At 42.3% G+C, this 15,608-nt stretch overlaps 1 protein-coding gene across 4 annotated transcripts in view; it reads right to left on the reverse strand.

Annotated features, from left to right (window-relative positions):
* The window catches only part of LOC146395765 (uncharacterized), a 591,473-nt gene that overhangs the window by 213,715 nt on the left and 362,150 nt on the right, over nucleotides 1-15,608 (reverse strand). For all 4 annotated transcript variants that reach the window (XR_014830576.1, XM_085001352.1, XM_085001350.1 and 1 more), the window contains one exon: nucleotides 12,187-12,275. Coding sequence is in view for 3 of the 4 variants with exons in the window: in XM_085001352.1 (XP_084857478.1) it covers nucleotides 12,203-12,275 (73 nt within the window). In the remaining variant the exon portion in view is untranslated. The remainder of the gene's footprint in view (nucleotides 1-12,186; nucleotides 12,276-15,608) is intronic.

Below are 15,608 nucleotides of genomic sequence, written 5' to 3' on the forward strand. Positions count from 1 at the left end.
ATAAAAAGGAATGAAGTATGAATACATGCTACAATGGGAATGAATCTTAATGATATTCACGCTAAATGAAATAAGACAATCACAAAAGATCACATGTTATATTAATCCATTTACATGAAATGTCCAGAATAGGAAGATCCATAGGGAAAGTAGATTAGCAGTTACATAGAGCTGGAGGGATGGACAAGGAGTGACTGCTAATGGGTAAGGTTTCTTACAGGAGTGATGAAAATGTTCTAGAATTAGATAGCAGTGAAGGTTGCAAAGCTCCATGAAAATACTAAAACCACTGACCCAAATACTCTGATTTTTAATAAATTTTATAGAACTAAATACACACACTTTAGTGCAAGTAAAACTAGGGAATGCTGGATAGTACTGGACAGTATTGGTGAATTGTATCAATGTCAATATCTTACTTGTGATGATATTATACTACAATCTTGCAAAATGTTACCATTGGGGGAATGATAAAACGTATGCAAGATTTCTCTGTATTATTTCTTCCAACTTCATGTGATTATGGAAGCTTCTGAAAAACTTCACAATAACCATATGCAGCAAAACTTCACATTCACCTACATACCCTTGCTCATCAGCTCATCAGTGCTTGAGGAGCAATACTACTTTCCGCTCCTCCTTGTTTTACAATAAGGTGTGATGCTCTTGCCAACAGTCTAAATTAGAACCCAGCTAGAAAAGGATTCTGGGACATGTTTTCCTAGGATTCCAGCCCCTCTGATAAAGGAAGATCATAGAAGAGATCAGGGATAAAGATAGATAGATAGATAGAGAGAGAGAGAGAGAGAGAGAGAGAGAGAGAGAGAGAGAGAGAGAGAGAGAGATAGAGAGAGAGATAGAGAGATAGATAGATAGATGATAGATAGATAGATAGAGAGAGAGAGAGAGAGAGAGAGAGAGAGATGATAGATAGATAGATAGAGAGAGAGATAAAAATAACAGAAATATAAATTTATATCCGTTCAAAACACACAATGTAATGTTTAAATAAATCTGTGTTTGAAATGATACACATAATGTCTTAGCCTGTGTTCCCACAAAGTAACACCTACAACAAAGTTTGATGTGTGGATGGTTTATTGGGGAGTATGACCCCAGGAAGCAAGAATGGAAGAGTAGGAGGGTTGAACAGCAGAGAAGGGAGAGAGTAAATAAAGATAAAATATCACGTTGGCCATTGAAGAAGGAAACTAATCGCTCCATCTCTTTCTGAGAAGCCGAAGCAGCAGAGGGGCCTGCCTCTTTGCTCAAAGGTTCGGGTTGCATATGTGGGGCGGTTCCCTCAGACATGTCACACATGACAGCACCATGTCAGAGAAGCAAAAGGCCCATAATTAGTGGCTAAGGGGAGGCACTAGTCAGGTTACACTCATGGGAAATGTGGAAACTTACAAAGTCATGGCTGGTGATGATAAGGAGATTGGATGCAGTGCACAGGAGATATCTGAGAAATACTGGATGATTCCAATTACACAAAATACATGTGTCAGACTGAAAAAAGAAAACGTCTAGAAGGAATTTTAGCAATATGCTAGCAGTGTGTCTCTCTGGGCTTACAAAATTGTGGATAATTTTTGGTTTTTTTTTTTTTTTACTATGTTCTTATACTTTTATGCTTTCTACAGTGAACACATGCTGTTTATGTAATCACAAAATGAAATAGAGATTATTTTTAAGTAACTGAGCTATGTAGTTTGAGGATGAATATTTATACAAAGACCAGATGGTCTAGATATAAGATCTTGTACTGGGTGGAAAGTTGACCATTTGAGCTCTCAGATTATAGTCTAAGACTCTGATAATCAACCCTCAATGCCCAAGGAAGCACAAGGCACAAAGTAGGCACTCAGCTCAACATACATTTGCCAAAGGATGAATACTTTCAGGAGCACAGATAAAGAGTTAGAAGATTCCTGCTCCTAGGAGTTCAGAATCTCTTAGAGAAATAAAAAGTGAGACTTAAAAACCTAGAACTACCAGATGATTACACTCCTAGGTATATATTTTTTTAAAAAAAGTATATGTCCAGCGTTCACAGCAGCACTACTCACAATAGCCAAAAGGTGAAAACAACCCAAATGTCCATCAGTAGATGGACAGAATAGACAAAATGTGGTCTATCTATATAATGAAACATTGTTCAGCCATAATAAGGCATAAGGTACTGATATATACGGCACCATGGAAGACCCTTGAGAACATAATGCTAAGTGAAAGAAACTAGACGCAAAAGGCCATAAAATATGTGATTCCTTTGATGTGAAATATACAAAACAAGCAAAATCTATGAAGGGAAAAAAGTAGATAAGCAGTTGCTAAGAGCTAGGGGGAGGGAGGAATGGGAGTAATTACTGGGAATGAAGTTTACTGAGGGGCAATGAAAAGATTCTGGAAGCAGGTAGTGGTGATGGTTGTGCAACATTCTGAATACACTAAAAATCACCAAACTGTGCTCTTTAAAGAGGTTAAAGTGGTAGATCTCCTCTTATGTGACTTTTATTTCTCTTACTCATGATAGTAAACAGTTCTAAGTAGTGTTTTAAAAGATGTTTGGTCCCAACCCAGGCAGTTTAGAGCCTGGTATCTCACACTCAACAGACTTTACACATTAATATTATCAGCTGCCCATGGTGACTGCAGCCACAGATGATGATACATCACTGATGATTTTAAAGTGGGAAAATGGAATGACTACAATCATGGGGAAATCAGTACAGCAGGGACATGGAGCTCAGATTTGAGGACAGGGAGCCTGTAAGACTTTCCCATTGCAACAGTCCAGGCACGAGACACTGGGTCTAAATCTGAAGAGTGACAGTGGGAGAGGAAATGAAAATAGACATACAAGATGTATCTGAAGGAAGAGTTGATAAGAGAAGAGGAGCATCCACAGGGGAAAAGCCTTTACTGTCTTCCAGTCCCCATTCACCAGAGATAGGCTGTGTGACTTACGGAAAGTTACCTAACAGCTCTGTGCTTTATTTTTCTAAGATTTACAATAGGGATAAAATGGTCTATCCTGCAGTGTCACTTCAAGGATTTGTAATTAATAATGTGTAAGGATTAATCATTTGTAATGTAAATACTTATATTAATAATGTATTAATATAATATATTAACAATGTATTAATAATATATTAATATAATATATTAACAATGCATTAATAATGTATTATAATAATGTATTAATAATGTATTAATCTACACAGACACTGCCACATGGTAAGCATTTCATAAATGATAGAAAATTTTATTGCATATGATTATCAAAATAAAATTGTATGATTGTGTGTGTGTGGTGTATTAACAGATTGGAAGCAGGAGAAGTAAACAATTACTAATTTCAATAGAAATGTGAGGTAAAGATTTGAGTAAAAGGTAAGTAAAAACATAATATCTTTTATCTTAATATTTATATCTATTTATCTTAATAGATATTTGGGGCCTGAAAAATAATGGTTCACAGAATATATGCAACTAAAATTTTCTAGCTGGAAATTGACATTATACACATGCAGCTAAGATATAGAACAGGGATAAAATGGTCTAGTCCCTTTTAAGTAATTGGACTGAAGCTTCAGACTAACTGGGGAGGTTACTCAAACTCAGTAGGCTTAAACAATAAAAGAAACAGATGAGCTCCCATAATGGGAAATCCAGAGGTGGCTCAGCTCAGGATTATTTATTTTAAGGGGTCTGGGACATCTTTCCCCCAGCAGCCAAAATGTGCTGGTTTATCTCCAGATCTGCTATCCTCATGGTCACAACATGGCTCCACCCACTTCAGGAATTACATCAAAATGTGACAATGAAAAAACTCTTTCCTGTGAGGGAAATATATTTCCCCCTCTCTTCTCTGACTAGGTTTGGGATAAATTCCCTTCCCTAGACCAATCATTAGCAAGAAGACTTGGACTCCTAAATTTAGCTGAGATAAATCTGGATTTACCCCCTGAGTCAGGGAGGGGAAGAGGGGAGACTGAGATAAAAGACAAAACCAGCTGCTGGGTAGCAGGGTCTCACCAGTGTGCATCACTGGCTGAGTCTGGGTCCAAAGCCTAGGCAGGGGGCTCTCCAATTCTTCTCACTTTCACGTGACCCCTGTAGACGACAGCTGCCTTCTAGCTGCTGACCCTTTCCACCTCCTTTTCAGAATCTGTATTTTGGTGTCCTTTAGATGAAAGAGCTGTCCCGCAGCTCTCCCAGGCATCCAGAGTGGAGTTATCGCCATGGTCCTGGAACTAACTCAACAGAGCAAGAGGGACGTGGTGGCTTTTCCTCACTTCCCCACCACTACCTGCAACAAGCCCCTCTCTGGTACTGTCTTTGCAAACCAAGGATAGGTTGGATCAGTTACATGGACTGACTGACTCCCTCTAACCGAGTCACACAACAGGCAAGAAGGTGGATTGGCTGGTTGGCTGGCAGATGGTGGCAATGGGTGGCTGGCAGATGGTGGAAGGTTGCCCAGTTGCCAAGAGGAGCAACAAGCCTGGGTCCAGCAGAACATAAGCCTTTTGTCTCACTGATCCATGTGGCAGATTCCATCAGCATGATTTCTCCCCCCTCCTAAGGTCCCCCTTGTTACTGACTGACCAGGAGGTGGCATCAGAGTGTTGGCTAACAGAGATGGCCACCTGCAGTCCTCCAGATGGAGGGAAGTGGGGAGCCCAAGGGAACTTAGGACCCTCACCTCACTCTCACTGAGCAGGAAACCCATAGCAAGCCAATCTAAAAATGCTATCAGGAAAAGAACATTAGCCCACCTCTCTATCTTGCCAGGTGTGGATCTAAGTCATTTTAGAATGACAACATTTTCTTGCAAAATACCACAGACTTGCTACGAAATCCCTTGATAACAAACATCATCAATGAGACAGTTTGTTTTGAAAGTTCAGCCTGCTGGCTCCAATGCTTTTACAAGGGGTCCCCGGAGAAAACTGTCCATCAAATTTTTCCTGGGTTGGGCCCACATTTTAAAAAGTATTGTCTACCAAACAATTTTTCCAGCAATAATTAATTTCCTCTCCCATCTTATACTATGAAAAGTTGTATTTAACTGGGCATGCAATAAAAACCAGAAATGGGTATTACAAATTTTCCATTAAGCAGTTAAAAATTTTTAATTGAATTAAAATTAAAAGCACACATATCAAAAGTGTATGGCTCAATTTATCTTCGCACACTGAACACACCCACATAACCAGCACCCAAATCAAGAAAACAGAACCTATGTCAGATTCTTTTTTTTTTTTTTTTTTTTTGTCTTTTGTTGTTGTTGTTGTTATTTCTTGGGCCGCTCCCACAGCATATGGAAGTTCCCAGGCTAGGGGTTGAATCAGAGCTGTAGCCACCGGCCTACGCCAGAGCCACAGCAACGCGGGATCCGAGCCGCATCTGCAACCTACACCACAGCTCATGGCAACACCGGATCGTTAACCCACTGAGCAAGGGCAGGGACCGAACCCGCAACCTCATGGTTCCTAGCTAGTCGGATTCGTTAACCACTGCGCCACGACGGGAACTCCCTATGTCAGATTCTTTTTTTTTTTTTTTTTTTTTTTTATTTTCCCACTGTACAGCAAGGGGGTCAGGTTACCTATGTCAGATTCTTAACAGAACTATGTCAGGAGTTCCCGTCGTGGCGCAGTGGTTAACGAATCCGACTAGGAACCATGAGGTTGCGGGTTCGGTCCCTGCCCTTGCTCAGTGGGTTAAGGATCCGGCGTTGCCGTGAGCTGTGGTGTAGGTTGCAGACACGGCTCGGATCCTGCGTTGCTGTGGCTCTGGCGTAGGCCGGTGGCTACAGCTCCGATTCAACCCCTAGCCTGGGAACTTCCATATGCTGTGGGAGCGGCCCAAGAAATAGCAAAAAAAAGACAAAAATAAATAAACAAATAAATAAATAAATAAAATATAAGTATTAAAAAAAAAAGAACTATGTCAGGTTCTTAACCAAATTATGTCAGGTTCTTAACCTGCTGAGCCACAAAGGGAACTCCAACATGTATTCTTTATCTCCAGCTACCTTCAATCAACATTTGATAAGATCAGAATTCCTGTTGTGGCTCAATGAGTTAAGAACCCAACCAGTATCCATAAGGATGCATGTTTGATCCCTCGCCTTGCTCAGCGGGCTAAGGATCCCCCATTGTCTCAAGGTAAGTCATAGGTAGCAGATGAGGCTCAGATCTGGAGTTGCTGTGGCTGTAGCATAGGCTAGCAGCTGCAGGTCTGATTTGACCCCCAGCCTGGGAACTTCCATATGCAGCAGCTAGGGACCTAAAAAGACACACACACACAAATTAACAAGGTCCATGTAACACATAATTAAAGATCATTCATCCTCAGTGCCTAGGGCATATTTTACTGTATGACTACCCTACAATTGACTTACCAGTTCTGTTATTTATGGGCATTTGTGTAATTTCCAGGTGTTGACTATTTCCAACAGTATAGCTTTGAACATCCCAGCACCTGTTTTTTGAAGAATATATTTGAGCATTCCTATATCTGGTGCCCAATCACCTGGCAGAGGTAAAATGCCAGGCCCTATGGTATGTGTATGTTCAGTGTTCAGCTTTGGTACATAGATTCTACTACACAGCAGACTCTGCCAAGTGGTTCCCTTAGACATTAGAGATTTTTAAAATATGAAAAAAAAACTTCTGGGCCCTGTAACTGCCTTCATGGATCCCTTCAAGGTCTAGGGACATGAGTTAAAACTTCTATTTAAAAGAAATGTATTATCTTGTCCTGTCGTCATGAAAACAGGTGACACTTACTATCCCTTACTTCAATTATTCTGACACTGTGATGAAATTTTCTTTCATCCCTGTTACCCCTGAACTGTAAAAATCTTCCCCACAGGTGACATCCAGCTGACATCTCTGTGCTCACCTGAGGCTTCTTTGTGTGATAGGGACCCTGAGGCTCAGAGACTTACATGATCACACTGAGGATTGGGGTGACCTCCATAACCACATCCTCTATACACACAACCTCTCTTCTGTGTCAGGGAGAAAGGGAGGAAGAACAGGGTTAGAAAGGCAGATGCTTTGGGGTAGACAGACCTAGGTCCAGACAGGGAGTTGGTCGCTCTCTGGTGTCAACCTGGGATGTATGACTAACAAGGACAGTTGTTTGGTCCCATCCATGAGCGTATGATTACCACTGCTTTTCTAAACCCAGCACTTTCCTTCCTGGTGATTGAAAAAGGCGATTAGAATCCTAAATGTCCATCAACAGATGAATGGATTAAGAAGATATGGTACATACAATGGAATATTACTCAGCCATAAAAAAGAACAACATAATACCATTTGCAGGAACATGGATGCAACTAGAGATTCTCATACTAAGTGAAGTAAGTCAGAGAAAGATACCATATGATATCATTTATACGTGGAAACTAAACTATGGCACAAATGAATCTATCTGCAAAACAGAAACAGACTCACAGACATAGAAAACAGACTTGTGGTTGCTGGGGCAGGGGAGGGAGTAGAATGGACTGGGAGTTTGGGGTTGGTAGATGCAAACTATTACATTTAGAATGGATAAGCAATGAGGTCGTATTGCAGAGCACAGGGAAACTATATCCAATCTCTTGGAGTAGACCATGATGGAAGGCAATACTAGAATATGTCACTTTGCTGTACAGCAGAAATTGGCAAAACATTGTAAATCAACTATACTTTAATAAGAAAAAGGAATGAAATCTAAATGCCTGGCCATGCCTGTAAGGCCCCGCCTGAACTGTGCTTCTCCTGACCTTTCACCTTCTTCTTTGCTCTTGGTGTCCCAATTATGTGGGTGCCTTTTCTTCCCTCACACAAGCAAGCAAGGTGCCTTTTCAGAGCCTCTGTACATGCTGGGCCTCTTCCCCTTGATCTCTACGTGGCTGCCTCTTCCTCGTGGTTCAGGTCTCAACTTAAACATCACCATCCTTGGAGTGTACCCTTCACCCACCAAACCTTACAAAGCAGTCCCCTACTCTCTCTATACCATTAGCCTATTTAATGTTTTTTAAGCATATATAATTCTGTGACATCACTTGCTTATGTGTTTATTGCCTTTTACAAACAGAACAAAAGACCTGTAAGGACAGTAATGATAATTCTTTTTTTTTTCTTTCTTTCTTTTTTATGGCTGCACTTGTAGCATATGGAAGTTTCTAGGCTAGGAGCTGAATCAGAGCCGGCCTATGCCATAGCCACAGCAATGCCAAATCCAAGCTGCATCTGCAACCAACAACACAGCCTGTAGCAATGCCGGATCCTTAATCCACTGAGCAAAGTCAGGGATCAAACCTTCAAATAATGATATTTCTTATCCATTACTCTACTCCCCAGCACTAAGCATAGTCCCTGGCACATAACAGGTGCTCAATAAATGAGGAGTGACTGATTAAAGTCCAGGTGAAAGAGCATGCTGATCCAGATATAGCTATCATTGCTCGTCTTTGGAAAGAATAGCAAAAGCCCAGGTCCTGCTCACCAGAGCTTGATACTTTCCCCTCCTGAGCCCAGGATTAGCAACTGCACTGGCCCTAAGACAACTACTCATCTAAGAACACAACACCTCTCTCTCATCTCATTTCAACAAATCAATGTCATGGACTTTCTCTTCAGCACAAACTTGTGCTGATGGCTTTCTGTGAATTGGCAATACACCAAGAGGATTATTTAACTTGTCAAAAAAGGAAATTGTTGGCTGTGGTCAGTGCAAACCTGATTCTGTCCCTCCTAGCTTCCTGGGCTCTGGGAGCCAAGACACCATCGGTGGGGAAGCCACCCAGCAGGACCAACCATATGTGATCATAGGACACCACATTGGCTAAGCCCAGCAAGGGCAAGAAGCACTGCTCTGTCTGCTCCTGGGGCCCTGGGGCCCTGAGCCAGCAGTTTCAAATAACTCCCGCCACTTAACAGAAAGAAGGAGCTTCATTTGTTGGAATTCCTCAGATTTAAAAACAATGTGTATCAGTCCTTTTGTCTTTTCCTAGGAAGTGTGAGTTACCCAAGTTATGAACTATGTGCTCTGCTAACTTCAGGGCTGGTCAATACTAGCAAGAGGTCCAAAGAGAATATGAAATAATGAAGATGTGGAGAAGCTATAAGTGTTCTTCAAACAGAACACTTCAATACCTAGATTTCATCGGACAGAAAATGAACTAGAATGATGTAATAAACTCTGATAGAACAGAGAATCTTTTTTTTTAATATTTTTTGTCATTTTTTTTTCCCACTGTACAGCAAGGGGGTCAGGTTATCCTTACATGTATACATTGCAATTACAGTTTTTCCCCCACTCTTTCTTCTGTTGCAACATGAGTATCTAGACATAGTTCTCAATGCTATTCAGCGGGATCTCCTTGTAAATCTATTCTAGGTTGTGTCTGATAAGCCCAAGCTCCTGATCCCTCCCACCCCCTCCCCCTCCCATCAGGCAACCACAAGTCTCTTCTCCAAGTCCATGATTTTCTTTTCTGAGGAGATGTTCATTTGTGCTGGATATTAGATTCCAGTTATAAGTGATATCATATGGTATTTGTCTTCGTCTTTCTGGCTCATTTCACTCCGTATGAGATTCTCTAGTTCCATCCATGTTGCTACAAATGGCATTATGTCATCCTTTTTTATGGCTGAGTAGTATTCCATTGTGTATATATACCACATCTTCCGAATCCAATCATCTGTTGATGGACATTTGGATTGTTTCCATGTCCTGGCTAAATCCCACTCTTTGGCATCTATCCGGACAAAGCTCTACTTAAAAGAGACACTTGCACCCGCATGTTCATTGCAGCACTATTCACAATAGCCAGAACAGAGAATCTTAACATTGGCTTGGCCCAGACCCTATAAGACGACATACAAATGGATCTCAAATACCATCTGATTATTCACAACTTTGATCCTAAAGCACCTATCCCAACCCACTGGTGAATCAGAACCCACATGGCCAGATCCCAGAGGCTTCTGGAAAGACTTCTCTCCCATCAGAATGGAACCTTGCCTTCCCTCTGGGCCAAGATGACTGCCACAGGCTCTCACGTCAGTGCTCCTGCCAGGATGAACACTGTGTTCATCTCAGTCCCAGCGGAGGAACCCAGACAGATTGGGAACCATCCACACACCCACATCCCCTCTGAACCAGCTGCTTAGAACTCCACAGAGCTCACTGCAGCCATGAGGTCGGGCTGCAGCTAGTGATGGCTGGGTACACCCTGCTGGGGCCCCAGAAACACTGGGTGAGATCTCTGTTCAGGGTCCTGGTATGTCCATTGGCCAGTGTGAACACAATGCCTGCATGACACAGCTGGTACCCACACGTGGTTTCAATCTCAAAGACTCCTGGCAGAGGAGATGGGGAAGCGGGCCTGGTGGACAGGTGCAGCACAGGCACCAGGAGTTGAAGCTCTGGGGGCTAGCAGAGCCCACCCAGGCTCTCAGAAGCCTCCCCTCTGCAGAGCTCCAGTCTGCTCCACAACAGGGTTCAATTGGTAGGAAATCAGGCCAGAAGGGAGCACAGAAATATTCAAGCTACGAAAATAAGAATGAGGAATGCAGAACAAGAGCCTGCAATTAGCATGGAGGCCATAGCAATCAGTGCAGGCACACTGGCAAGCCCTTTGGGGTCCCAGGCTGCCTCTCCAAGTGGCAATGGCCTCACAATTGTTCTAGAGAGACCTCTGATACGTAAACCTTTGATTATATATGCTTCCCCAGAATCACAATTTATACTGCTATTATGGGGTATCATCCTCTCAGTGACCTAAAAGGGCTCTGGGTCAGAGAATGTAAAAACAAATGGTGTGCAGTCCACAGATGAGGACTTTGGTTTTGTTTTGGTTTGGTTTTTGGCTTTTGGCTGCACTCACAGAATGCAAATGTTCATGGGCCTAGGATCGAACTCATGCCATAGCAGTAAACAGAGCCACAGCAGTGATAATAACAGATCCTTAACCCACTGAGCCACCAGGGAACTCCCAGGGCTTTTTTTTTAAATGTGAATTATTTGCCAACATTTACATTGAGAAATTGCACATTATAATCCATATTTACAATGCCTCTTGAGAAAGCCGAAGATCTGTCCAAATTGAGCTTGCTATTCAGCATGGCAGTACCCAGCCAGAGCTCAGAGCAGTCTCCAGGTGGGCCATCCACCTGGCTCACCTCCTCACTTAAACAGCTGACCCCATAGGAATTTCAGTTTGAGAGCCCTGGATTCAGCACTTGGTATTCCAAACAGAGGGTGCCTGTATGTATGTGTGGTGGGGTGGGGGGTGAGGGAGGTCTGGGGTAACATTAACTGTGGTGGTAGCTGATGTAATAGCTACTGTCCTGGTTGTCTCTGATGAGAATTTGTTGTGGAAGAGTCCATGCAGTACAATGCCCATTTCAGGAAGACAAGATAGGCACAGATCTTCAGTGAACAAGCTTTAAACCAATGGAAAGATCAGCATAGGCTGATTTTGTAAAACACTGCAAAAATTCAAAGTGACAATGATTGATAAGGTATGGGCATGGAGGCTCCATAAAGCAAGCAGGAGATCATAAATTGGAAGTTCATTGCTCACTGTCACACAGGGAACAAAAGCTGCAGCCTACAGCCTCCAATGTGAGATGGACAGATGCAGCCGGCCCCCTCCTGGGTTTTAGGTGTAACGTCCCAGGATATCCATAAAGAGGAGAATCTCTGACTCTAACGTCTGACCTCACATCAACTCGGGATGCCCCTTGGAGGGGTCATTTTTGAGCACTTAGTATGTGCTGGTATTGAATGAGGCACTTCACCTGCACTGGATCATAGAAAAGGAAAAGAATGTGGACTTGAAGTGCAGGCTTGGATTTGGCTGATTGGGTTCAAATACTGGCTTCATGCCACATAAGATGTCCAAACTTGAATGTCTTAGCTCTTTAAAATTTCCTCCCCTCAGCCCAGAAAAGGAAAAATGGATGTAATCTACTATATTTTTGTTACAAGGATTAAAGAGTTTAGTGTAGTAGCTGGCTGAGAGTAAATATACAATACGGAACTATTATCATTATTATTACTATTGTTATTATTACTAAGGCTTTTATCAAGGAAACTGAAAGCCAAAAGGGTAAGCAATTTGTCTCAGATGATCATATAATAAGTAACAGAACCAGTACTCACACTCAGCTTCATCTGCCTAAGGACATCTGTGGTTCTGGCATCTTATTTCCAATGACAGTTCAGGGCTTCCTGGACAAAGAGTAAAGATCCTAAATGAAAAAGAGAGCAAGGGTTTGAATAATGATTTCAAAGGACAATACTAAATCATTCCTGGTTTCTGGAACATTTCTCCGCCTCAATCCCACTGTTCTATGCATCAGTTGAAGCCATTTTCCATGCACAGGTTAAGCCCAATTCTCCGTGGAAAGACAATGTCATCCATCCCAGACGCAAGTCATGCTTAATGGAGAATGGCGGGACAGGGTCATCTGCAAAGCCATTTGGAGCTCAGCCATCCTCCCACATGGAAGGCGAGCTCACTGCCACTCATCCCCACTGTCCTGGACGTTCTCCAGGAATGACTGACAATTCCTGCCATGTGGGCAGTCAGAGGCATGGGGGTGGTGGAATCGTATGGGAGGTGGACGAAACACGTTGGGGATGAACAAAAGCCAAACAGATGGCATGGCCTCGCTGCAGGTGGCTAAGAAACCACAGCAGCAAGCTGGCTAAGTGGGCATATGCACAGCTGAAGGAACCAGGAGAGGGGCAGAGGGGTCCAGTCCCAAAGGCACTGTCATGGCAAAGAACCACCATAGCCAGGAATCTAAAGGAGATGTTCGCAGACTAGTCAAGAATCAAATCCCAGTGATGTGAGGGGCTCGGGATGATTGGGGAGGGGGAGGGGGGTCAGAAATGGAATAATCAGAAACACAGAGCAGAAGTTAAGAATAGCAGCCAGAAGCCAGCCTGGCCAGGTCTAAAAAATCTGGAACAAGGGACCACTAACACAGGGATGGCAGGCAAAGTTAGGAAGCCTAAATGGACCAAGGGGTCTTCTGATGTCTCAACAAGGGTAAGGGGCCAGTTGGATTTCTTTTGGAAGCAGTCACCATCCCCCTTCTCAGAGAAGTCACCATTAATGCACATAGGCACACATATACACACATAAATATGTGCAGGTATACACACATATGTATTCTCAGATATTCAAAAACAGGATTAGACCACATATACCCAAATTTTCAGGATTAGACTACATCACCCAATTTTTCTCACTCAATTGGATCAGTGACATCTTCCAACGTCTGTGAATTTACTGCTGCATGATCACTTTAATGGCTTCATTGTAATCCATCATATATATATATATGTACCACACCAACTTAGCCACTCCCTACAGAAGACCAGGTGTGGAAGAGGATATATGGCTTTTCACTGTTATACGCCATACAGTTATTATCATTGGTTTTCTCGAGATTAATTCCTGGATGTTGAAGTGGTGAATCAAAGGGTATATGAATTTTTAAATATTTTACTATGCAAGAAAAAAAAGGCTGAACCAATTTACCCTCTCACCAGCAGTATGAAAGGGTTGTTTCCTACACACCCATCCCAACCCTATATAGTATTATTCCTTTGCCAACTTACTAAGTAAAAATGCCACATCATTTTTCCTGTTTGTACCCCTCTGCTTACTAAAGAGACTGGACATTTTTATGCGTATATCCACAGCTAATCCCCCTACAGAAAGGTGTCATTTTAGAAAGAGATCGGTGAAACTAGCTGGTCAGTTGCTCAGACATGACCTGAGAGAGAGACCTTCTTCAAGTCTGCAGGTTCTATCATGGGTTCAAGGGGCTGCACCTCAGCTCTGCAGATGTAAAACCTGACTTCTTCTGTTTACTCAAGTATGTTCTTGCTCTGGAAACAGATGTTTACTAAGAAAGTTCACAGGAGATGGATTGCTTAACCAGGAGGCTAATTTATCAACTTGCAATAAAGAAATATCATCGTTTCAACAATGGGGATATTCATGTCGATTAACTAGGATACTCCCTTCTGGAAAGCAGATTAATAATCAGAAGGTTACTCGATGAATAAAAATGTATCCCCAGAGACAGAGAGGAGTAGCAAGATGGTATTTCTAGAGAGCAGAATACATCCGCAGGCAGAGTTAGAGTCCTCCACGCTGGTGAATTCTATCTCTAATTCCACGTGTCTTGACAGTTACTCTAACCAAGCCCATCCAGACACCCACTCCCTTCCCAGACATGGTCAGGAGGTCTGTGGCCATGGATGACCCACATGATGATCAAACTAACAACTTCAGTCACATTCACCTCCTACTCTAACCTACAAAGTTAATCAGCCACACAGGCCCATGGGCACAAAACCAATAGCTTCCACTGATGCTCTATTCTAACCTTCTGGGCCAATCAACCAAAATCAATATCCTCTCTCTGTCTCAGTCTGTCTCTTCCATCTGCTCTCTCTAGGCCTTGGTTATTGTCTCTGTCTTTCTCTGACTGTCTGTCTCTCTGTCTCTGTCTCTGTCTCTCTCTCTCTCACACACACACACATGCACATACACATGCACACTCACACACACACGCACACTATTTCTTTCTTTTCTCATACTGTGATCCAAATGTTTTCTATTTTGACTTAGCCTTCTTTTGTTGCATGAATCCATGTTTTGCCTCCCCACCTTATATCCACCTGAGATCACCCACTGGCTCTCCATCTAGGATGGATGTACTCTGTATAAACCGAGTTATACTCGGAGCCAGAGGATAAACATGGCTTACCTGAGAAACTCATTTTTCTAAATGTTACATAATTTAAAGCATTTCAAAAGCAGATATGTAGCAGAATACAAAATGTATGAGTTTTTTTTCATAGAAAATATAATTTTTGAAAAAAAGAGACTCAAAGAAATTCCATGTTGCCTAAAGTTTTTGATGAAACCCCCGGCCAGTCCTCACCCTCCACACCCTCACTCTACCATGGGAGGCTATGCAGCCTGGTCCTCTGCCTCTTAAAGGCACTTTGGTAGGAAGGTTTATGAAGCATTAGTATTGGCAATCCATTAGGATAAAGGATATGAGCAAAAATCAGATAGACATGTCAGACGGACCTAGGGTCAGATGACAGACTTGGGATCAGACAGACATGGGGTCAGACAGACTTTGGGTCAAATAAACCTGGCTTGGAAAACAGCACCCCCTTTACTAGATGAGTGCCTTCACTAGATGAGTGATTTATTTACTGCCTCTAAGCCTCAATTTCCTCATTTGCTAAATGGGATAATAACAAAATAACTGATGGCATGTTTGAGAGTCATGAGAGTCAATAAAATTTGCACTATTGATTTTTAAAAATGTATTCGTAACCAATCTTGGCTTGGCTCTTGGGCTTCCATTTCTGCTGGTAGTGGAACATGTTTAATCCTTTAGTAGAAGATAACCTGGTCTCTTCTAATTCAAGATGTACTTTGGGGGGTAAAGGTTGACTTAAGTTCAAGGCTCAGCTCTTAAACTTCCTTGTCCCTGGGAGATATCTGGGTACAAAGGGATTCTTCACACTATTAGGATAGAGCC

This window comes from Sus scrofa, chromosome 15 (assembly GCF_054392235.1).
Source record: "Sus scrofa isolate SSC_HxYL_T2T_F1_AM1 chromosome 15, Sscrofa_HxYL_maternal_Yorkshire_Landrace_v2.0, whole genome shotgun sequence".
NCBI classification, from domain to species: domain Eukaryota; kingdom Metazoa; phylum Chordata; class Mammalia; order Artiodactyla; family Suidae; genus Sus; species Sus scrofa.